We start from the raw sequence: 26,118 nt of genomic DNA on the forward strand, positions 1-26,118 counted from the left end.
TTCCAGTTGATGATGCTTAATTGATTAACCCGTAAAATAAATACATATAGTAAGAAAGCCTGTTGATACCATCTCTCGAATGGCAAAGCACGCAGGGCTCCCAAGCACTTTGTCCAGTGAGCCGTGAGTCAGTGGCAGAGCTGGAGGAGCACAGGAGCTCCTGGCTCCGCGTTCCCTGACTGAGAAGCAGGAAATGTACACCATAACTCTGGCATTTTACGTATCTCGGTAAATCAACCATTTTGTTTTCCTTCAACACTTTGCTCATCTGGAGCTTTCCTAACTGGCTGGAGTTGCGGAACAACTAATGCCAGTGAAGTGCTGAGATCCAGAGCACACAACACGCACCTAGTGTCCTCACCTGCGTGAGACTGCACCTCCACCAACTGTAATGAGTCTCTCTTCCTCCGAGGAGGAGCTGATGGAACAAGAACTTTAACAGAGCGCTGGGACCTTTTAAGATCCCACAAAACACGCGTCAGGCTAGCAGAAGAGGAATTTCTCTGCATAGAAACTGTGCTTCCCAAAGCTTCTTGCATGTGAAGAATTCATCTTACCTTAAAATATTTTTCATTAACAGGCAAGGCAATTCTAGTCCAATTTGTCTTCCAGTACAAGTTCAAGCAGGACACTTAAGAGCAAATAATAAGCAAAAACAGAACATCAAGAGAAGAGACTGCACAGCTGAATTCAACACTACGATCAAAGTTAAGGCTCAAATATACCCAAACAGGTCTGAGTGGAAAGTCCTTACAGTACTCTCCAACAGTGAAAATTTCTGGTAAGCATGGATTTCATTTAAAAGGATGCTACCTTCCATCCTTCCACTTGTTAGGAATACTTTTGGGAGGAAAGGAAAAAAAAAAAATACATCCAGTATTTAATTTATTCCATGTTCTTGATTATTTATACCAATTAATAGGACAGAGTATCCCATTATTCCAAGTACATGCCTTGGCACAGCAAGGACTATTCTGCGTTCAGCAACATGCATCATTTCCGGCAGTCCAGCTCCAGGAATAGAAAACCAAGGAAAGCAAGACAGTCAGATAAACAAATCATTCGGATACCTGAAAACCCTGGAGATACCATAGCTATTGTGATTTTACACCTAAGTTCCTTTGAGGCATTCCGACAGTGCTAAATATAGATGAAAATACAGAATTAATGGGCTTCTTGGAAGTAAGAATAATTCGTTAGAATTATGCTCATAAGCAAACAATCCAGAGACTAAAGCCTGCAAAGAACACTTTTGCCCCCACTGAACATCCTCTCGTTCAACATAGCATACAGTTGACTGCACATTTGTTCAACGCTCAGTGACACACCAATGACACACCTCACTGAAGATTATTAGTTGTGTCATCTGCAAATTCTTTGGTATTTCATGGGAATGATGCTGCTTCTACCATTTGCAGTCATTTGTACCAGCAAAATTTTAAGTGTAAACTTCTACCAAACCTATATCACAGCATTTTACATGCAGTGCGGGAGATAAGATGGTCAGCTCTCATTCAAAATATTTTATTTCAAAAGACAGAGTAACAGAAGCACTGAAAAATTACCTGCTAAAGACTGCACATTAGAGTAACATCTCTGCAACCAATTAACCTCAGCTGTGACGGTCCTGCAAAGAAACCGAGGCAGGAAAGTTCTTCCAACCCAATGAAGTTATGCCAAATATAAAACCGTTCTCCCCTCAAAGCCCAAAAACAAACCAACCCTCTTTGCTGCAGATAATATTCCTCTCCTGCTTTCCTATAATAACTCAGAAAGCCAAATCAAGGAGGACAGATGCAGGCCTGAGCTATAAAATCCAGATTTCATTTCCTATCACTCCCCTCCCCCAGGAGCTCAGGGGTGTTTAGATTCTGGGCTGTGGTTTAAGTCCATCTGTGTTCTTCAAGTATAAACATCTTCATTGAAACCAGACTCATCCTGCACAGCCATTCATTTAGTGAGCTCATCTGTGAGAGACACGGACTGGCACATTTCTATGACAACGAAAAAAAAAAAAAAAAGTAGCAGCTTGGCACAAATTAAACAGCTTTTAAAAGCCTCCCTATTGTTCTTGAGGCTGCTTTCTCTTCCTCTAGTATCTATAGTTATCCCAGATACACTGCCCAAAACATCAGCTCTCCCTAAAATGGTCCTCCTTCCACAAGGAAACAGAGGCGTTTTGTAAGATTTTGATATGGGGAGGAATGCTCAAAAAATAAAAGAATCAAGGCAAAGGGAGTACTTGCCTATCTAGTTCTCAACTGAATTAAACATACATATACATTCTAAAAAGACAGACCAAGGAGCGACCATAGAAGTCTGAACTAATTAAGTGTTCCCAAAAAAAAAAAATCCTCTATTCAAAAATTAGTCCAAGTATCTTCTTTTGTTTTGTTTAAATATCTTGCTGTGTATTAACTCTTAATAAGAAAATATAAAAGTACTGTTTTCTCTCCATCAAGAACAACAAAACTCAAAAATAAGTGTCACCATTTGAAAACCACCATTTGAAAAACACCACTTGCAGGATCTCAAGCTGGCTTTTTAGTTTTTACACTAAGCCATTCTAACCTAAAACAAAACAAAAACCCAAAGAAACAAACAAACAAACAAACAAGGCAACAGGGCACAGGAAGGTTATTTCAGTATAACCAGTTCAGGTCAACGGTTTGCTTTCCCAGCTAGTAAAACCAGATAGATACAACAAGGAAAACTGACAGCATCGTCACTGCACAAGTATTTCATGTCATGATACACACGATGATATACAGTTACACCATTTTTCAGCCAAGATATAGGCTTTAGCTCAAGCAACTGATACACTTTCTTAAAGCCCTGCACATTTAGAAGTCCACACACTAAAGCACTTCAGCACCGGCTAAATAAAGCAGCTCTTTCTCGGACACACATTGCCAGTCACCGCAGAACTCATATTGTCCTTACATTTGTTATTCCATCCCCTCAAACCAGTTACTGCCAGCTTACACAATTCATTAATTGTAAGTAGTTAAGATTGTTTTTACTAGTATGGTGCAGATGCCAAATCCCTCTTAGTGATTCCCAACAAGAGAGAAAGATGCTATGAGTAAAAACAATGGAATGGACTCCCAGGATCTAGACATGCCAAGCCACAAATACAATGCCAGAAGAATTTTATTTTTTTCACTTCCATTCTCTCCATCTTATTTTTTTTTAGATCTAGTCTCAAGTCACTTTGCTGAAACAAGCAACCTGTTGGATCTTCCACTAAGACTCCTTGTGTTTGCAATAGCTCGTGTCATGTGACCACAGAAATAATAAATCACAGGAATAAAAATACTTTTTTTTTTTTTTTTTTTAAAGTCACGGAAACCTCAACTGCAACTTTGTCTACTACGGTCAGTTTTTTCTCCTGGCATCACTAAAGGTTTCCCAGCCACATACAGACTGCACCCATCAACTCCATTATTTTCATCTCAACAGCGTTTTGACTTGATCTTTTACTCACAAGTCATTTTGTTTCATTTGCTTCACACATTTTTCCACACACGAATCAGAGCAGTGATATACTGCCAGGCAAAGTACTGAAACGTTCCCAAAGGCATAGATGAAGGAAAACTCAGTTATTAGTGGATCTAAAAGGTACTTCTTATTACTTAACCTGCTTGCCATAGACAAAGAGCGCGGCTAGCGCTTTATGGTTGTTCGTGGTAGATGCGAGCTTGAGTCATGCAACAGACATCACTATGACCTCCTAGTAGAATTAGATGCTAGAAAGACAAAAGGTGCTCAAGTGCAGCCCTAAAGTCTCATTGATCCTCCCAAAACTCAGGATAGCAGTGGTACACAAAGCCACAGGAAAGGCACCTCCTCAATCAAGGATCAGATCAAAAGCTGTAAGATACAATCACCTTCAGAAATGCTTTACACTTAGAAATTAAATCAAGATGTAGGAACCTCGATTTTGACTAATTTCTAGTCAAGAAAGTAAGAAACGTCCATCTCTTTTTTTCTTTAAGTAGTAGCTACTAAAGTGTTAAACTGTATTTTTCTGTGCAAAGTTTCACATGTCATTAAAACTAATACAGGGATAAAAGCTCAGGCTGAAGCAGTGTCTTAAGAGGCCGTGTGATAAACTACGGCAAATGCCACGGGATTCATTCTGTACTAGCTCTCACCTGGATTTGCAATGGGCAAGACAGTCAGAAATACAGGCACCTGGGGAAAACCGGAATTACAGTACATCTGATTCAAAAAACTGAGATATCACACACAGCAAGACCAAGTTCCATAAGTGCAACACATTCCCTTCTACAGTTTAAATCTGCCAACGGTGGGCTGCACTGTTTATTTTCGGCTGCCTACACAATGCATCAGATCTGCCTCCTAGGAACATGCTATTAACTGCAGGAGTATGTTCCCCAGAGATACGTATGCCCCCATCCACTACGGAACAGGTACAGACCGCACCGCATCACGTTGTATTTCCAGCTCTCTGCAGGGGTATCCTATGCCATGTTCTGCCTCTCAAATATAAAGATATGCTACTTCTTCTGAGACCAATGCAATCATCGCAGATGGTGACCGGTTACGAACAGGAAGCACCCATCCTGCTGCATTTCACCACAGAAACTGGCAGCAAAAAGTTCCCTCCTCACGTCCATTGCTCACTCCTGTGCACTCAGTTTACACTGCTGTCTCTGTCCCCCCAGCTGACAGGATGGGGGGGAGGGTGGGAACCAAGCTACATGGCAAGAGGTTCAATACAGGACAATATGCTGGGCAACATATACAACTTCTTTTTGAAAGGTTAAGATTTACTCAAAACCAGAAAGCTCCTGGTTTTTGCTACACAGATGAGACTTCCAGTTCCCTGATGAGGAAATGAAGTGATGTGACATTAAGCAGCTCATGAATCTCTTCAATTAATGCATTCTGCACAACAGAGACTTCCAGGGAATTATCTGCAACCACAGCAGTGCCTCATTCCCACTGCCATGTCCCTGAGAATGAGTCACTTCAATTCCCATACTCTTGCTGAAGGCAGAGAGCTAAACACCATTCCCTGTCTTCGTCAGTCAGGCAGATGGTTGGAATCAAACGCTGAAACTACTTACACAAAACTTTAATTAGGATTACCTTATTTTCTGCAACTATTTGAGCATGGTTACCATCAGCTCTCCACTCTGCATGCTGATAAGGGCTTATGCTAGAGGAGGTAACATTTCCATCCCACCATCTTCCGAGAACAACCGAAGAGTGTGCCATACAGCCATGCAGAGGATGGCAAAGAGAACATAAAACCAAGATACTCTGAACTGCAGGAGGCTTGCAAGCAGGACATCTCCAACGCTGAGCTATATTACAAATCAACTGCAAAGCCATCCTGGCACAGGACCCTAAGCGGCAGGAAGAAACAGGACAGCAAAGGCTGAAGAAGCCAACATCAGTAGATCACTCTGGGACCCAGATGTATGGCCAAGCTCAGCAACATTCCACAGTGAGATCTAGGGCCACCACTCCCATTTCTGAACATGTCAGCCCTTTCCAGGAAGTCATGGGGAACTGGAAGGGGGAAGAAGAGAGTTTTGACATATGCCTTACTGCTCTCCATCATACAAAAGGTCAGGAAGGTCAGCTACATCTGCAGGGCTCTCCTAAGCCACTAAACTCTTTATTGCAATACTATGCCAATTTAGAAGATATTTTATCATTATTAAACTGGTTTGGGGGACACAAGGGTGCAACTGTGGCTGTTTTTACACATTTCGGGATACTATAATTTTCATTTAGAAAAAAATCTCCCAGAAGAGACACAAGATTTGTGTTAGAAGTGTTTTCAAACTTGAGAAAGCCTTTTCTGAATACAGCTATTAGTCTGTAAGTGCTTCATGTGATTTGCAAACCAGAAACACTGGAATTTTAGGCCAGGAGGGTGTCATTGACTAATGGGGATTCTCCCTTCCCTCTGGAGTACAGGTTTATAGAGGAGTAAGATCATGTTCTCCGGGCAAGTTTATATGAAATGATTCATCTCTAGCCAGCTGCAGTCAAGACATCTGCTTGTTTTCACTTCTCTACAGGGAGATTCACTCCCCCCCTTCCCTTACCTCCAAAGGCAGCCAAGATTACATCCAATCATAAAAATAAAAGTTCAACAATCTCAAGATTAAAACTTCAGTAGTCTAGTAAATTACACAGAGGCCACAGATGCACCTCTGCTCCACTTAAAGCACTCCTAAGAAAGATGAAGTGAATACTAGGCTGAAGAATTCCTATTTAATCAACAGTCTATTGACTTTAACACAGAGGCATCACTTCTGTATCCTACGGTTTACATGCAGATATGCCCAAATACATGAAGGTGTTTCTTTGTTTTGAGAATCCCTCCCACACGGGATCATGCAGACAGCGTTTGTGTGGTCAAATAAAGTTTGTGAACCCATGCCTTTATAGCTTTTCCATATTAATCTGCACTCTGGGCATATATCCAATTAAAGCCTCATGTATAGATCACTAGGTTACTAACTGGCTTGCATACTCAGGGGGAGGGAAAATAACAAGCTCACGACTGCATAATTTAACGCTCCCTGTGCTTTCACTTTTACAGGCACAAATCTTTTTTAATCTAGTTTTACCATAAATAAAGAGTAAAACTGCTTGCTGAAGAGAAACTCAGGTCCCTACATGCTGGAACACACCGTAACTAACGCTGAACGCATTTACACTAATGCTAACTCCTGTGTAAAGAAGACAAGGTCTTTCACAAACATGCTACAACAACAGGAAGCAAAGGGGAAAACTTCACAGTGTTTGGAAACAGCAGAGCATTGTTTGTACAGGCTTTTCTTACAAATGGAAGAGAAAAAAATAATAATAATCAGGTAATGTGAAATCCAAGCACAGCAAGAGTCTTAGATCAGACACAAGGGTCTCGAGGCAGCAGCTCTCAAAAGATCTCCGGGTACAGACTGTTCAGGCACGAAGATGCACAAGGTAGTTTTTTAGTTAGTGCTGCCTCAATCTCAACCCACCCAAGGTCTAAAACCAACCAACCTACACATCAATACACAGGTTGAAACCAGCCAAGGATCAGCCCTATATTTGGGCAAGCACCAAGGAGGGCTCAGTACTTTCCCATGTCTTCTGTCTCCATGAGGGAGCAGCTTTATACATGGTCAACTCCCACGACAGATTTGATTTCACCAGATTTAAAGTACATTAGCCAACCCAAGTCTCTAGGGACATTTGAAATAACTTGCAATAAATCAGACAAGATTAATTTCAAGAGAGGCAGTGACGTAGCACCAAAAGAAGCATAAGTTACTGTTAGAAGATTGGCCATTAGCAATATTTCTCAGTGTCAATAATTTTTTTACCATAATCGTGAGAGCAAGATGTTACAGTCTTCAGGCAAATGTTGGGCTCCAAAGGAAAGCAGTTACCTAGAAGGGGTGTGTCAATATTTAATACCAAAGTGCATGTCTGGTCCCGCACGTTTAATTTCATTCCAAGCTTTTCCAGCTTTATTTCCTGTTTCATTCACAGCAATCACAAAAGGTGAATTACCTAACCTTAGAAAACGTGGTTTCACTCAGACAAGACACGTTGACTGCGTCCGTACTTTCACATTCAGCAACAAAGTTCTGTGCCAGCACAACTTTTATGTTTTCTTCAATGTCCATGTTATTTCATGGCAAAGTAGACAGGATTTTCAGAGCCAGGACTCCACTCAAGCTGCTTGCTTCTCTGGGAGACAAGGAAGAGCCTATTCTGTGCCTCCAGATGCCAGGCTACTTTTTAATTAGAAATTTTAAAACTTTCCTCAAAAGTCATTGAGCTATCATGTCATATTGCTATCATAATAGCAATGACAGAAAAAAAAAATTAAATAAAGAAAACCCTCTCTGAAGGATCTGAAAGAATCACAAAGAGTTGAAAGAAAAACTAAACAAAATCATGACTAATAATTTGCACTTGCATAATATCTTTCATCAATGTTCCTCATTTCTATATACCGGAAAAGAAAATTGGCTGCGTTTCATAACAAAATGTATCAGGAACACTACTTCGAGCTGGAGTTACTACTCCCTTTGTAAGGAATATGTGAAGAAGTATCAGTCTTCTTGCACCGAAAGAATAAGCTGAAGTTCCTTTTCTAATCCCATAATCGTGCTACTATAACCTATTTACTAAAAGTAATAGCTTACAGCAATTGCATAGATTTTCTTCTGGTTTAACCGACGACTGAATGACAACTGCAACACACTGTTTCCTCTTTCTCCAGACATCCAAACAAACCTCTCTGTTCTACACTACTGTCGTGTAAGGAACACGATTGCTTCAATGAACATGATTCATCCTCCACAAGGAATCGACAGGTACTCAAACTACGGGCATTTGAATACTGAGCAGTAAGACAAGGACGTGGATGGATCTCATCCAACACATGTTGCGTCCATCGAAGCAGATGGAAATCTCCTCTGCTGCAAAAGTAAATGCTACTCTTCAAAGAGTAGCCAGGCCTTTCGCAGTTTTGGTCCCCTCACCTTATTTTCTTTTGCAGAGCCAACATACTAAGCGAACCGTTCAGATGACAGAACACCTTAGCTACAGTCAGGAGCCAGAGCATCCAACGAAGGCACGCACTCACAACTCCTCGTCACTGACATCCAGTGCCCTGCCCGGCATTGTAACAGCCAGGGCAAAGAAAACTCCTGTTGTGCAATTACCTTTTCAAGCTGCCAGGAACAACTCAACACTCAGACCCCCACTTAGAATAACTGCATAGCTACCAGAAAAAAAAAAAAAAAACTGCAGAATTGCATCAGCTTACACCAGTGGCTCACAGATCCACTATTTAAGAGTCCACATAACTTTCTATTTTCAGTTTCCTACCTTCTTGCAGCTCACACTGTAGTAGAGAGAAACATGGTGTCTTCAGGTGCCTCTGCAATCACTTTCCTCTCAAGTGATTCCTAAATTTAAGAGCTCAACATCAAAAAGTTTGTATAGTAAATCCAAGGTACGAGAGGGAGAGAAAACTGCTGATCTTTTTTCAAAAATGGATCGCAACACTCTGATTCTATAGTAATTTTGCAAGATCACTCTCATCCTGAAAACTTCAGTGCAGTCAAGGTTTCCCTGACTTACTCTCTACTTGTGAAATCAATCTTAAAAGCCTCTAAAGCAAAAGCAAAGTGGTAGGTTGTCAGAAGGGACTATTGGGAGAATACACAAAGCATGCATTCTGCAGAAAGCAAGAGACTTGAACTGACCAGCATCTGCTTCCCCGACAGGTATTTTCTCTGCAGAAAGACTGAAAGGCAGTAAGAAGAGCACGACACCCTGCGCCACATTCTGCCGTCAGTCACTCCTCCACACCTCCACTGATTTTTAACAAGATCTACAAGCATTAAGAAAACAAATAGCCATCAAAATCAGGAGGGAAGATCTAGCCTGGCAGTCAAAGCAAAGAAATTTCATTTCTGCTCCAAATCATAACAGTGATTTATTATGAAAGTCAGGGCAAGGCACTGCAATTAATACTACCAGGATATGGCACTGATTCCTGGTGTCCAACCTAAGACACTAGAGAGTGAGCCACAGATGCATACATCAACTGAGAAGGAACTGCAAATTAACCATGAACCAACAGTAGCAGACACATCTGAAAAGTCTGACCTGTATTTATTTGTCTCTTTGTTTCCTCATGTATAAAAACACTGACTATAAAGCACTTTGAGACAGCTGAAGCACAGAAGTCAAAACCCAAGGTCTTGTAGAATGAAGTCATTATACTGTGATCCAAAAATCATTTTTTTCTGATTGTTTTAAAGACCAAAAATAATCCCTCTTTTTTTTTGTTCACAGAAGGTCAAACAGACATTCATATTTATGGAAAAAAAAAAAAACAACCAAAAACATAGACACCCTTAGCATTTTGATTAAAATTTGGATTCCACTTGGCAAGTTTCAGTAACTTTTTTTTAAAAGTAGTTTCTACTTTACTATTAATAATGCCCTTTCCTGAAAATGGTCATTCAGTCTTATTTTAGATGTTTGCACAGATAAAGCAAAAACATAGTCGGCTCACAATACACACCAATTGTGTTATAGTAGCAAACAAAAAACTCTGTGGTACAACAAAACCCCATTAGAACAGGAACCAGACATGGTAAGAGACACCTGCCAATCCCAAAAGCTTATATGCAAATAGCCAAAACAGACAAACAGACTGGACATAAGGAAAAAAATGTCTACGCTGAGGGTGGTGGAACACTGGCCCAGGTTGCCCAGAGAGGTGGTGGATGCCCCATCCCTGGAAACATTCCAGGCCAGGTTGGACGGGGCTCCGGGCAACCTGATCTGGTTGGAGATGTCCCTGCTCCTGGCAGGGGGGTTGGACTGGATGGGCTCCCAACACAAACCATTCTGTGGTTCTATGACAAAGACTGAAAGGAAAGGGCCACTGTCACATCAAAAATAGCAATAGCTTTACCGTTGAGAAATATCTGCTTCATATTGTTTGAAACATACTGTTGGGAACACATGATGGGTATCTTCAGGAAGTTTGGGAGGGGGGAACAAAAAAAAAAAAAAAAAAAAGTTTTCTTTTAAAAAATTATCCAAACTGTGTACCTGCACATGCAATTAGTTAATTTTGCCCAGTTAGACAGTAATTGCCTAGATGTAAACAAAGAATGAAGCAACTTTTTTGTTTACAAAATTCTTGCTTTACCTTTGGGTTAACATCACCAGAAATCTCACCTATAAAATATGCACAGACATCTGTAAACACATGTCAAAAACATGTACAACAATAAGAGAAAAACTAGTATTTGTTATTATCACTTGCAAATACAGTTTCTCTTTAGGCCTAAGAAAAATATTACATAAAATATAAATACAAAATAATTATATTTGGGAATACAATTATGTATTGTCAAAAAAACCCTCAGATTTAGCTTAATCTCAGCCTTCTTCAGGCAACATTTATTGGGCCACATGTGGCATCTTTGTGAACAAAATCTTACGAAACCTAAATCCATTTCTTTAGGTGCAGTTTAAGATTTGAGTTTTAAAGTTTTCAAAAGGAGAAAAAGATTGCATTTTATTAAGCATTTCTTTAAGCACTGGAAATCCAAAAAGTAGAAGTCCTTTAGTGATAATTCCAAGCATTCAATATCTTCATTCTTAATATCACAAAATTAGAGATCTGGAGTTTGAGAGGCATTGGATATTCATTTTAATTCATCTTTTTTAAAGCCTTGGATATTACTCATCTCCTCAATGAGAGTGAAAGCAATTCTTCCTTTTAAATTTTCCATCCAGTGAGAAAATCATGCTATTTCTCGGTCACAGGAACAAGAACTTCAGGGAAACTGCAACATACTTTGAAAAGTGCAAGAGCTTACCCCTGAAACAAGCGGCAATTCTGAGCAGACACACTTCAAGGGCCTGTAAAAGGCTTATCCCATTTTAAACCTCACACTTTGCCAATATCTCCAAAGTGAAAATGGCTACAGATCCGAATATCAAGCAAGACAGCAGCAGGAGCAGCAGCACCATCTTCCTATGCCTCTGAGAAACCGGGGACAGCTGCCCCTGTAGAGGATTCGTGCCCAGGCAAGTTTCAGCCAGCACCACGTAACCACAGCAGTATTATAGCAAATTTCCAAGACTAAATCAGGGAAAACAGATCAATTTGCAGCAAGTAGCATTTTTTTTCAATAAACGTCTATTGTCTGAGGAAGAGAAGCAGGAGGGAGCTGGCATATGCCCGTGGAGCAGTGGCGGCGGGTGGCAGGACCTTTCTGGGAATCGTGAATGAGAAAGGCGTGGACTCTGGTGTAGTCTGATCCGGGGCTGCCCAGCAAGCCAGATTGTGTTTCCCTGCATCACTGACATCAGCTTGCTTCTCCTCCCACAGTACCTTGACTTTTCAGCCAGAGGGACATGAATTGGCGGGGGGAAAGCATCGCAACAACGACAAAAAAAAACTTGCCCTGCGAGTAATTACATTTACTGATCCACCATGATTCTAATGAAAAAAAAAAAAAAAAAAAAAAAAACCAAACAAACATTAATAACATTAATACACTACAGCAAACCACATGTGATGTCCTCAGTTTTGCAGGATATGGAGGTGCAGAGGAAGCGCTTGGTCCCATGGTCTCCCACGTCTTGAAGATGTTCACTGCTGTCCTTGCCAGGGCTATCAGACTGTGGTGAGCAACCCTCGTTAGTTCCTCTGCCCTCAGCCCCAGTTATAGAAAAAAGTAACATCACAAACTAACTTTCCAGCAGGACAGTGCTGTCTAAACGTTTGCATAAAAATGGGTGAAATAGCAACAGCTTCCATACCAGCTCTGCCTAGCAAGGAAATTTCCAGTAAGCCTCTCACTCATAAAAGAGCCACTTCTCCTAGTGTAGGCTACTCAACAACTCGAGATCTGCCAGCCAAAGAAAAAAGTGGGGTTCTATTTTGTAGAGAGCTGTACAAGCCTAACAGTAGGGTCAGCCATCTTCCCGAACCAGCAGCCAACCTGCAAGCTGCACGGTGATCTTTTGCTGAACCTTTCTGGCTTTCTGAACAGCACATCCTGCCATTCACATTATAGGGAATGAATGGTAATCCCCCTCCTCAAATTACCCTGCAGATTTCAACAGAGCGAGACCAAGAACGTACGTGACCGAATGTACTTCCAGTTTACATTATAGTCGCTGCAACTTGACGAGTTTCTCGAGCTCAATTAGTAACAGGCACACATCTAGCAGACACACTCAAATCCAGAAAATAGATGCCTTTTTTCCCCTAAGTTTCTCAAAAAAGGGAAAAAAGACTTAAAATTATTTATAAACACACTGAAAACTCAGATTAAAGGAGAAGAAAATAGCCTTCACAGTAAACGCCTGCCCTGGACGCCACAATCTGATCTGGCATGTTACCAGCTTTTGTATTTCCCCCTCTATTGGCCTTGTCCCATCAGTCATGGGACAAAGAGGCAAAGTCAAGAAATCACTTTGAAATGCCAGTACTGGTAACATCAAATATCCACAAGCCCCGAAACAAGACCCCCTCCTCCAAAACCTAGAGACTATTGTTAAATGCTCCTAATTTTTAAGCCTATGAAGTTAAGGCTTTTTAATTTAGCATCTGGTTCTGACTTCTTGGTGTTTTCCTCCACAACCACAAGAGCTAAAACTTCACTCGCCATTGACGTGTTCAGTTATAATGTATGCTTTTCAATTGTCTTTTCCCTTTCCTGGTATTGCCCTTGTATTCTTAAATATTGTGCAAAACAGGAAAATTTTACGCAATGATTTAATAATACATTGTTTTTGGCAGCTATTCCAGTCTACCATGTTTCCCTCTCTCTTCTTCCTCAACAGTCTGGTGGACTATACACTGAAACAGATCAGTTCCCTGATCCAGTTAAAAGACAACAAATCTGCAAAACAGTCAGACAAAGTGTTCTCTGGTCAGTTCACATATATTTTCTCAGCTTGACCCTGCAAACTGTTAAGCACGTACAGAAGACAGATTGAAACAGTATGGCACAGACGCAGAAATGAACGGCACAGGCCACGACTACCTAAGACAGCATTACTGCCAACGACCCTGCACGATCAGGCTGTGGGAAAAGTTGTTTTATTGAGGGCACAAACATGCACAAGCGCTGTATATGGATTATACATGCTAAAGTATCAATCATCTCCGAACATGCAATTGTTTATGGAATTAGGCACTCCGTATCTATAAACACGTACAGTCGTAGAACAAAACTGATGCAACTAGCACTGTTCAAAACACTCATAAACAAGCCACAATCTACCCATGCAACCCACAATCTAATTACTTCTAAAGACTCCAAAAGGCTTGAACTACTTGAGGTAAGTCTCTTCTTTTATAAATCCTACGTGGAGAGACGAGTAAAATTCTGTTAGTCCAGCCGTGCTTACTAGCATAGAAGGAAATGAGAGAAGTCACTTCATTGTATCACTTTGAAATTCACCTGTTATTTAGGAACTTCAAAGGTACAAACAAATTGTACACAATAAATTACACAGTTCCAAAAAAATCACTCCTCTCTATGTACTAAACCTACTATCTTTTTCTTCGAAAAATGTCCCTCAGTGTGGGACAAGGCTTCAGCCTCTGTTCTCCCACTCTTGCTAACAACGCAAACCTAAGCTTGCAAACTGGAACACTGATGCAGACGGAACTCTCAACTTAGCCTTTCACCTCTGAAAAACTAAACGTCCTTATTGCGTTTAACAGAATCACAGAATCGTAAGACGGTTTGGATCAGAGAGGACCTTTAAGGATCATCTAGTCCAACCCCCCTGCCATGGGCAGGGACATCTTTCACTGAATGAGGTTGCTCAAAGTCCCGTCCAACCTGACCTTGAACACTTCCAGTGATGGGGCATCCACAACTTCTCTGGGCAGTACATCCTTTCCCAGAAGAACCGCACCCCGACTTCAACGATCTAACAGACTAGTTACAATGTTCCACTACCAAAAAAATAAAGGCGATCTCACAGGCCCAGCCCCAGGAGGGATGCTGAGCTCCTCCAGTCCCTGCTCTGATGCAGGATCAGGTCCCCACTGAGGATCAGAGGCAATTTACACGCTTCTTCCAGGGGACTATTACCACCACGCACTGGCTAGCACCACATCTTTACTCCCCAGCCAAAACGAAAAATGAGGCAGAAATATTCCTGAGTATCCTTTTTATTTGCACTCCTAAACATGTAAAATTTACTGGCTGGGTGTTAACACTAATAGCCTTAAGAGCTCTCACTCTATCAATGAATATAGCTTCTGTTTTCATATTTTATATAAGCTCTGCAACATATAAACACGTACCTCAACACTACTGACTTAAATATATGCTTTTTAACCACTGTAGGAACTATATATTCAAAGGTATGTTTGATAGGGATTAAACAACTTTAAAGAAATATAGTTTTAGGTTTTCTCATGCCGAGCTACAAACTAATATAGCAATAAAATAAGTTTGTCGCAACAGAGTAATATTCCAGTAAATCACCAAGTCTTCAGAAAAATGTGGGTTTCGCTAACGCAGACACATGCCTGCCTTCAATTCTGAAACAGAATCTCAATTTCAACAGCATAGATAACATGGAGCAATTTGTTCTCAATTTGCAGAGAATTCTAAATTATCATGGGTTGCATGCAAGTTACAAAATTCAATGCTCTGATGTGCCTGAAGAAAATACCCGATAGATAGCAACAGGCAAAAATATGTACACCCAAAACCCGTAAGTATCACTACTTGTCAGATGAAAACAATCGCTTGCAATAGTAAACAACGAGAAATATTATTTTCACATAGTAACATTCCATTGTTATAATGGATAAAAAAAAAAATCTTAAATTGCTTTGTTATTTATTTGTTCATATTTATTTACGCACATAGGGATGGCAGGCCCATCATGCTAGGTTTAAGTCACATACGTAGCGCCCACAAACAGCACAGGACTTAAGGACAGCACTTGGTTTACCAAACAGACTGTTTACTTTATCTTTTTTTTTCTTATTATTATAGCTAATTCATAATCATTCTATTTGGAATCTGGATAATGCTACAATATTCCTTTTCCAGGAAAGCTTTAAAAAAATTCTTCTTATAAGATTGTTTTGAAACTTCTGAGCTCTGCATAACACTTCCCACTTGAGCTAATTGTTTTTCAAGGGAAATTTAATTTTTAAAAGTGTGTTTTTCTAACTAATGGGAACCCATGCTAAAGTAAACAATGAGTCCAGCTTGATAGGAATTTTTGCTCTATCTTTACGAAAAGAAGGAAGGAAAGACATGTAATAGCATGCTGAAACACATGCAGTAGTAGGATTGTTGAATTTAAAAAAAAAAAACAACTAGAAGGCAATTTTCTACTCCACTTCTCCTTTTCGAAACAGATCATCCTGTCCTGCCTCATTTAATATTAATTGGGTATGTTCTTGTCTCTAGAAGAAAATACAAACGCAGCTCCCTAATCCACTAACATTCTTGTTTCAAGTATATTTCTAATTTGCTAGCACGTCAATGAACTATTGTCCTCACACGTAATTTTTGTACAGAAAAAGTTTAAAAGACACTTAGATCTTTTCAGGATTGTCACCAGCTCTGAATATAACATTACATCACACTCAACTTACCTGCCAAGGCAAAACAAGAAATATGAAATGGGCATGAAAAGCCAAAGTTTCCACCTCCTTGAGGGATATTAATGAGTAACTTCATGGTTTTAATTAAGTCTTACCTTCCCAGATGGGAATTAGAGAGGTCATCCCTAGCCAGCAAAAACGAATCGCTTATTTATTCTTTCCTTGACTGCCTCACATACATACGTATCATAAGTCTTTCTTGCAACCCAGTACTTTAAAACTCAATTGTCCTAAATATCTACTCCCAACTTGTGCAAGAAAAAGAACAAAAGAGAAAAGCAGGGCAGAGACATGCAAGGGACAAGGCAGAAGGATATTAAAGGCACGGAAGTTCAGTTATGACAGATACCTTTAAACTACTGAAAATTAAATTTTAACATTTCTGCTGAAGATAGCCATACGTTTACTCTTCACACACACCCCCCCCCAAAAAAAAAAAAACCACACCACACAAAAATAAAACATACAAGGAATATGAAATTTTATTTTATTTCTGTCATTGTTTTTATTATCACTGCCCTTCAAGCTGTGCAAGGACAGATCTCACTGGAAAAAAAAATTAATAAGGGCACTACATCTGAGTTTGGTGGGTGTTTATAAAATAAACGTTATTCCTCCCATGGGGGAGAAAGTTAGATTCATCCCCAGGCAAGCTGTTGTCTGGCAAAAAAAAAGTTTGTAAGTATCAAAATTTCCTACTGGGACTTCAGCATTTACATTAAAAAAAAAAAAAAAAAAGTCAAGAGATCTGTATTGACTTTCACCAAAAAACTGTACCAGAATGAAAGCCTGGACAAGATGCGAGTGAAACTAATGGTGAAACTGAACTATGTTTAACCCATTCTTTGAGAAATTAGAAACATGAAGCAAACAATGGAAACAACACACAAACCAGATAAAGTCCCAAACATCTACAGTTATGGGACTCTCTGCTCCACAAGCTAACACCTCTCCATTTGTTACCTGAGCACATATACCAATTCAAAATACAATTAGTAGTAGTAGTACTAGTATTCTTTGATGAACACAGACTTACTTTAATTGAAACAGTCCCTTGGGATAATCTCAGAAAAAGCACTTAGTAAAGAAAATTATTTTAGCTAAATTTGGGGAGGAAAAAAAATAAGATGGCCTAACACTTGTTCCATTGCATTCTTGCATAGCACTTCTGCTCCGGAAAGCTCTCTCATCAGCACAAAACATGTAACTGCCTAATTAAACGACAGAAGTAGTTACCTCTCATAAAAAAAAAAAAATGCAGGTAGGGTCTCATTGTTCAGACTTATTGTGAGCACATACAGTGTCTACTCCTGGAAAGAACGGCTGATGAATAATTCACACACAAACTAACGCTAACTCCTATACTGCAGCCCAGGCCTTGACAAGCAGGAACCTGTAAGGAGAAGACCTTGATTCAAATATATGTGTCAAGTGACAATAAAAAGGATAGAAACTACCTGGAATCAACAACCTAGAATCGTCTGTACTAAGGGACACAATTTGCCAGATCTGGATTTAGCTGTCATCACAACTTTTGCTTTCAAATGCAAAACAAAGTGATGTTATTTTCCTGTTCAATTTTATTCATGTTATATAGAATGCAGTAAAACTCGTCATGCCAGAGGATTTGCAAAGAGATGATGTGAAGATTAACTACTGGCTGCTTATAAAGCACCCTGCCTGCGGAAAGCCCTATGTGTAGAAACGACCTTGTTATCAAAGTTGTTGAGTGCCCCTAATGCTCACTTTCAATGGACGGTATGGATATTTTTCTACAGCTCTTAACAACCAAATTAGTTGCATTTAAATATCCACCTACAGTTTCAAGAGGTTTTGACATTGTGCCTGTACCCAACTTCCACAGGGAGCGGAGGTTAAACCACCACATACTTTGCTTAAATCACATCTTTTCAACTCATAAAAAAAAAAAAAAGACTAAAATCTAGATATCATGGAACCAATATCTGAAACATATCTGGTAAACGTACATCCAAGGCAACAAGTGAACACGGATCTTATCGTAGTGCCCTAATTACTCCCTGGAAACCAAAGACAGTACTTGAAATAATAAAGCACAGATATTTCTGCGAACAACGGTATTTACTTGCTGAGTTAGCACTGGAAAAAATGATAAGGCGCAAGACCAAGCACAAAGAGCACTGCTTAACAAAATGGAGCCTGCAATGGTACGTACAATGTTTTAGTATCTTCTTGCTATTTATACACATAAAATAATTAGGAATGAGAACACTTCCATGTAATTAAAGCACGATCCCATAAGAGTTTCGAAATTTTTTAAGAGATGGTTTCTTTGGTGACAGCTTTGCCAGCAAGCAGAGTTTGACGTCTCCTCTACAAATACAACTTCATGCCTAGTACTGCCACACTGCAGACATTACCGTCTGAAGCGTGATCGTGCCTCTCTCTACAGATATTGTTCTCCTCTGCTCAGAAATAATCAGCTATGGATACTGCCAGGAAAATGCCTCATCTCCACTGATATTCAACTTCCCCTCTACGCTGACCGTATCTTAATAGAATGAAAAACTGCAAAAACTCCTCGTGCTCATGTCTTTCTGGGGTTTTCTCCAGCAATGCTCAACACAGTCTTCCTTCTCCCTTCACACAGTAGTTCTACCAAAGAAAGAAAAATATTCCCTTGGAAACATCGTTGACAGCCTGATGGAAATGGCAAGCAGAGATGTCATTGTGGCACAAAAACGAGCTCCGTGAGAATAGGCAGCTGGCCTACCCCGAAGGTTAGCTCCCACTGAAAACCTGCTTTGAATACTTCACAGCAGAGCATGATGCAGGAGAGACATTTACACACGTTAGGTGTCTGTGCACCAAAGTGTGAAAAAATCCAACCTCCGAGCACAGCACAGACTGCATGAAACCCATTTAAATACATCATTAACAGAAATCTACACAAAAGCCAATCCACTCTCTCGTATCACGAGTGTCCTATAGGAAGGCCAGAATTAAGCCATTGAGAAAAATGAGACATTTACATAAAAATAAAAAATGGACACGATTGAAGTACTGAATGATTTAAAAATCGGTGTAAAGCATGCTTTGTGAACTGTGTTAATGGCTACTAGACAAAATTTGGGTGTAGCCACATCGCATACTATATGAATGTTCAAATAATACTGACCATGAAATTTTAAGTTGTAGGTACAAATACAAATCATATTTTTAAAGATCGTATGCATCTATTGCACATCTTTCGTACTGTTGATATCACTGCTTTGCATTTTTCTCTTGCATCATTAGGAAGAAAAAAAAAAAAAACCCTGAAGGAATCTCCAGGAAGGAATCACACTGCCAGTGCCTGTGACCGCCGAATCAGCCCCAAAACCAGGCCTAAAACAAAGCAGAGCAAAGACGGTGCGAACTGCGAGCCTTCGCTCTTAAATTACAAGCATCCTCCACCTCCCTCACCTCCAACTCGGCCAACGCGCCAGCAGGTATCTGAGCTATCTGCCGACTTCGGTTTCTGGATAGAAAGGGCTCAGTGTGGCGGTTTCGTGTCGGTGTGGTGTTGAGACGGGAGGAATTTAAAAAATAAAAAATAAAAATGGCCAAAAAAAAAATGGGGCCAGAAAACCAATAATAATAACCACGATAAAAAATTGTAAAGACTGGACTTGCTCGCAAAAACCCACCAAAACTGCAAAATTAAATATCGCTAGGATTACAAGGAAGGGAGGAAAAAAAAATCCCCACAGGCGCTCCGGGGTTCCAGCCGAGCCCCCTCACACACGGACCCCCTCGGCGGGCAGCCGGCGCGTCCGGACCGCCGCACAAAGGCGCAGCCATTTCCCCCTCCCCGCAGCGGCGGCCCCGTCCCCGCAGATGCCCCCGCGGGGCGGGGAAGCCGGCGGTGCCGCGGCCGCCCCCCGCGGCGGTGAGCGGCGGGCCCCGGCCGGGCTCTTACCGTGGCCGAGGCGACGCTGTTGTCTGCCAGGGTCAAGTGGTGCGGCTCCCACCGCCGCAGGAACTTGGAGGTGAGGATCTTGCTGAGAAACGTCCGGGGGTGCCGGATGACACACACCTGGATGTCCCCCTCCTGCAGCAGCTTGTACCTCATGCCGTTGCAGTGGAGCAGGGCTCTCCGGCACGGCGCGGCACCCATTTTATTCCCCTCGGGAGCGGACATCTCGCCCAGCAGCGGCTTGCTCTCCTCGGTCTGCCTGCGGTCGCTGCCCCCGCCGGAGCCGCCGGTGCGATCCATACCAGCCCCGCGGGTCGGGGCGGGGGGGAGGGCGGCCGGGGAGACCGGTCTCTACGGGTGGTAGAGACGGGTATACCAAATAATTAAAAAAAAAAAAAAATCCAACCCCACGCGGCGGGTTAAAAAAAAAAAAATAAAAAGCGAAGAAGGGAAAAAAAAAATCCTGTCAGGGAAGATGGGGGAAGGGATTGAACCGCACCAGAGGGGGGAGAAGGGGGAAGGGGGAAAGGGAAGCGATAAAAATCCTTATTCAAACTTCAAATTCCGCCCCCGGCGGGTTCCCCCTCGCCGCTCTCAGAGCGCCGCGTCCATGCTGGCGGGTGGGCGCCGGCCGAGCGGAGGGTCGGCTCCCGGCGGGGGCGGCAGACAAAAGCCGGCGGCGGTGGTAGTGGTGGCGGTGGCTCCTGACGGCTGCGGGGCGTCCGGCCGCGCGGTTCCTTCCTTTCCCCCGGGGCGTGTGCGCGAGAGCGTGCGGCGGCGGCGGCGGGCGCGCGTGTGCATGTGTGTGCGTCCGTGGGTGCGGGGGTGTGTGTGTGTGTGTGTGTGTGTGTGTGTGCGGGGTGTGTATGTGTGTGTCCACGCGCGCCGCCGCCGCGGGAGGAGGTAGGCGGCAAGAGGAGCGAGCGCTGCCGACAGCCTCTCGCCGGAGCGGCTCCGGCGGCAGCCGATTGGTTCCGAGGGGGTCATGTGCCGCCCTCGCTGACGTCAATGGCCGCGGAGGGCAGCAGCAGCCGCGGCCGCGCGAGGTGCGCGGGAAGCGGCGCGCGCGGCCCTGGCGGCCCTCCCTTTTCCCGCCTCTCCCCCTCAGAGGGGGCCGCGGCGACCCCCGCCCGTCCCCCTTCGGCCTCGTCCCTCGGCGGGGCGGACGGTGGTGGGGGGAAGGGGTGCGCCGCGGCCCGGAGGTGTGCGGACACACCTGCGCCCCCGCGGAGACAGCCCGGCTACCATCAGCCCCCGCTCCGCGTACCCCCCGCCGTGAGGGGACCCCCCCAGCGCCGCGGGGGAAAACGTGAGGATTTAGTGAAGTAAATCTCCCTTTTTTTTTTTTTTTTTTTTTCCCCAGCCCCTGAGCTGGCAGGAGCCCAGGACAGGGCGGAGAAACAGCGCGTTATGGGTTGAGTTTTGAGCATCTTCTCTCCGGCATCGAGCTGTTGTGCAACGGCGAGGGAAGCCCCAAGCCTGGTCGCTTGTAGCTTCAACCAGTGGCTCCCACTGGTGTTTCTTTTCCTCTGGCTTTAGGAGGACTGGGAACCGCTGCGCTCTCCCGAAGCGCCGGCCCAGGAATGCCGGGGGTCCATGTGCCAGGCCAGGAAAAGCAGCACCCCGCTAGTACGGTGCTGAGCGGGATGCTGAGGATCCTCTGATCATCCATGAAGCAGAAAAATTGTTTACCAAAAAAAAAAACCACAACACCCAAAAACTGTTGAAAACATGAACTCCCTTCTAAGACCTCTAAACCGCTTAATGGCTCAGTAATACTGCCTGCAATGCGGATGCTATGTCAGGAGAAATGGTACTGTTTATACTTGCTTTTTTCTCAGCAATTTAAAAGGCAGTGGTGGAACTCGGATCTCATTTCCTCAGTTGAGCAACTGGGTTAGGACCACCATAAAAATTACATTTCATACAACGTGCACATGCCATTGAACTGTGAAACTCATCGCGGGGGGGGTATTGCTGAGATCCAGAATTTAGGAGGAATTTACAGAACTGTGTTACTTCATGCTAGCAAAGTATTCAGCAAAAGTGCTGAATATTCGTGCTTAAAAGTTTAAGCTAGTCTCTAGTTGAGGGAAGTTGGGAAAGGATGATCTGCTCTGTGACGAGCCGATTATTTCACAGCATGTACCTGCGGCTGGGTTTCTGGCAGCATCTCCTAGTGCAGTTGTTCCCGAATGAAAGGTCACCATGCCAGCAGTGACGAGGGGAGTCGAGAGCCGGCATGCGAGAAAGCTCTTTCATCTGATGTGTGATGTGAGCCGGCACAAGAGAAAGCTCTTTCATCTGATGTGTTCCCATCACAAGTCACACAGATTATCTATTGGAGAGGTGAGCTGCAACTGGAAGGGTTTGGGAGGCTTTTGTAGTGGCTGCTGTCAAAGACAATGCGTGACTGGCTGGACCACAATTGCTGCCAGCCTGTCCATCACGTGTGTTGTTGTAGACCTGTTGTGTTGAAATAGGCTTGCATTTGACAGCAGAATCACTGCTTAAACACTTTCAGGAGGGGAGGTTTTGGTAACTTATCAATTACTAGCAAATTCGAGGGATACTTTTGTTGCGGGTTAGTATCGAAATTATTTATAAAAGCTAGGAAGTCACCAGGCTACTCCTAAGTACCAGCTGATAGAATGATGCACAGAAATACGCAATTTGGCAAAGGTCAGAAGAAAGACACTCATTTAATGACATGAATAATACAACCAGCAGGAAGACAAAAATCTCTTTTATGGAGGTTCAAATTGTCAGTATCTCATAGCCCTGGTAAGTAATTACCTCCTGAACTTAAACAAACTTACTGGTCATTATGCACTAAACACTGCAGGTGGTTCCCACAGACCTTTGTCTACCATATACTGCAAGGGGTGAATGACACACGCATTTACACTGAAATAAAACCAGGTCTACTCATACCTGTAAATATGTGTGGATCGGCAATAAAAATAAAAAAAAAAGAAAAAAGACTTGCAAACCAAATTTTAAAAGGTCACCTTTGTTTAGATGTGAGCTTTTTACTGCAGGAACTCTCTGTTTCTAGGAGTTCCTAGGGTGCCTGGTACAAGGGAGACCTGTTCTTGTTTGACCCGAGGCACCGTTCTGGTACAAACAATAATAGTGTCAATAGTAGGACTACTTGCATACATTCACCCGCATCAACACTCCCATCAGCGAGAACTGCAACGGGTGTGACTATTTTGGTGAAAGGTTATCCAAACTAGCCACCTGTTCAAACCACTGCTTTAAATCTACCATAATTGTCATCTCTGAGAGCTGCTCGCCAATGGGAGGACGATATGCAAAGAGTCTGGTGTTCTTAAGTGAATTTCCTGGCAAATTAGAACAGATTTTTTTTTCCACTTGTGTTCCACACAAGTTAGCAAAAAAAGCAAGGCTGGTCTATAGCGGTCAACCCACGAGTTACCTGAAAGGATCCAAACCTCCACTGGAAATCCACCATTCTGAAGTGTTGAAATCCATGGAGATATTGCAAAAGCACAGCGTGTCAGGCAGCACTGCTGGTAGGAACCCCCGTCAAGGACAGAGGTCCAAATCCTCAGAGATGCTCTACATTTGCAGCGCATGCTGAATCCATGTTCTCAGGCTGCAGGTGTTCTCTCTGAAGTAAACTCAGCACAGAATGATAAGATCAAGGTATGAAATGTCACATTGCCTGCCAGAACACAGCAACTGAAAACCCTGTCTAGACAAGTGAAATTGAAACACACTGCTTGCTGCATAACTTGCTGAAACGCATGTTAGCTGTCCAGCCTGCAGTAAACGGCTGGTGTGTGACTCAAGGCTGAAAACATGAAAACTAATGCCCCTTCTCATGTCCCTTATAAATTATATTGAGCAGAAATTGGATGAATTGCAATCCTGGCTTTGTGTTTCTCCAGACTTCCTCTTTGGCTCCATGCAGACCAATAGACATCTCAGGTACACATGCCTGGCAGTATTTCAGGGTGGTGGTTGGGGATTGCTGTATGTTTTGTTTTTCCCCCCAGAATATAACTTTTATGAGCAAATCCAACCAGAGGTTTATCATCAAAGTGGGACATAATCTTTCATTCATATAATAAACACTGAGCAAATAATTCAAAATAAATAACACATCAGTGACAATGTACCTCTAGCTACTCACTAGGTGCTTGTGGGCATGCTATCGGTTTTGAATAACTGAAGAACTTGTGAGGTTTTCTATGAAATACTTAATTTCTCTGCTACAACAGAGACTCAGGCTTTGGAAATGAAAATTGAGTAGTTTATTTATTATTGTTAATAAGAAGTAGAAGCTCTTTTAAGTCAGGGCCTGTAGGTACAGGTCAAATTTGGAGGGGGAGAGAGGGAGTCAGAGAGAGACTTGTCCTACTCTGCAGAAATATCAGTGCAATTGGACCAAAACGAGAATGGGGCTGTCCAGGAAGCAGGCAGAGGTTAAGATATTTCCTCCAGGTGAGAGGTCAGTGCCAGGAGGACAATTCAGATCCACCTGGCTGTCTTCCACTCTGCCCTTTCATTTGCACTTCTTTGTATCTTGCTCTTTTTTATTATTCACCACTATTTCATAGTAGGTTTTGTGAACAGAAGCATCACTTTCTAAAAGACACCATAGCCTGGAAAACTAGGATATCCCCACTGTGGAGTTTAAGATAGATAGATTTCTGGATCAGTGACAGAGGAATTGATTTAGATGTTTGGTTGGTTTTTTTTTTTTCCCCTTCCTCAAAACTAATTAGTTTGTGATCTGTATTGTTCAGAATATTCAACTGCTCAGTTATATGCCTAAAACAACAGGAAGGACCATAAACACAATCATTTGCACATTCCAGCTGGGACTCCAGTCTTAAGGAAAAACACTTCTCATGCATTTCCAGCATTTGGTCTCTTGCCTGTCTATGCTCAGGTCCATCAGGTGTTCTGCAGAGGTCACTTCTGGGTGCAAAACAGCAGCACTGTCCTGACATACCTTCTTAAGCTTGGTAGCCCCACTTATAACCATGTGTTAAAACAAAGACCATGTGATATTCTGAAGGAAAAGAAGGCGGCAGTTTGTGAGCAGCGCTCTGTGCCAATAACACAGGTTGCATAGCAGTGGGGGGCTTGGAAAACCCATGAGAAAACATTTGAGATGCCAAAAACCTATGCAGGAAGAAAATATTGCCTAAAGGCACCTTGCTTGGGAGTAAATCCATGCAGTGGCATTATATGACAAGCTATATAAAGGGAGTAACAAAGCAACTGTGGCAAGGGCCAGATATAAATATTGAGATGTCTCAACAGGGAATGCACTTACAAGGGGAGAGAGCACTGTCCCCAAAGGGACTTTGCTGGATTTGTAGCATACTTGCAAAGGGAAAACAAGAAAAAGGAATAAAATAAGCCCTTACTCCACCTTTGAATTTATTTTACAGAATGGTACAGTATTAGCAGATGTTTTCGCAAACCCTTTCCCAAGTCAATCAAAGAGGGAAAAAAAAGAAATCTCATTTTATTGTCTCCTGCTGAAATTTTATTAGAGGCTGTAAAGACCTACCACATTAATGCTTACCATAAAAAAAAAAAAAAAAAACAACCTGCTGCTCTTGTCTGCTCAACATGTCCCTGAGAGTCGTCTGTAGAGAGAGGTGAGATCCAGTTTTTCCAAGCAGAGAAGCAAGCACTAGGAATTCCCAGCTTGTATTCAGTATCCATTTAGACTCTTACACAGCACCTGTGCCTCTCATGTTTGAATCTTCGATGCGTTTTAGAGACAGTGGAGCTTACTTCCCTTATTCAGAAGTGCTGCGTGGATTATGGAATTCATTAGTCAATGCTTGCAAATTGCCACTGTTGACTCAGAGCAAATTCCTGCTATCAGACTCACTAGTCAGCTCATTTTCATAACAATACTGTATTGTTAAAAAATACTTTTAAACCATTCTTTAGTGAAACTAGGGAATACAACACATTCAAGCAAACATACAAAACATAAAAGAGATGCTGT

At 42.3% G+C, this 26,118-nt stretch overlaps 1 protein-coding gene across 2 annotated transcripts in view; it reads right to left on the reverse strand.

The window, feature by feature from the left end:
* CMIP (c-Maf inducing protein) overlaps positions 1-24,126 on the reverse strand; it is a 140,911-nt gene extending 116,785 nt beyond the window's left edge. The window contains exon 1 of one of the 2 annotated variants that reach the window (XM_086758231.1): positions 23,557-24,126. In XM_086758231.1, coding sequence (XP_086614357.1) covers positions 23,557-23,592 — 36 coding nt within the window. In that variant the 5' untranslated portion in view covers positions 23,593-24,126. Of the gene's footprint in view, positions 1-20,117; positions 21,002-23,556 lie in introns of those variants that run through there. The other variant, XM_086758230.1, reaches the window with a different exon arrangement.
* Positions 24,127-26,118: the final 1,992 nt, after the last annotated feature.

This window comes from Chlamydotis macqueenii, chromosome 13, assembly GCF_036417535.1.
Source record: "Chlamydotis macqueenii isolate bChlMac1 chromosome 13, bChlMac1.mat, whole genome shotgun sequence".
NCBI classification, from domain to species: Eukaryota; Metazoa; Chordata; class Aves; order Otidiformes; family Otididae; genus Chlamydotis; species Chlamydotis macqueenii.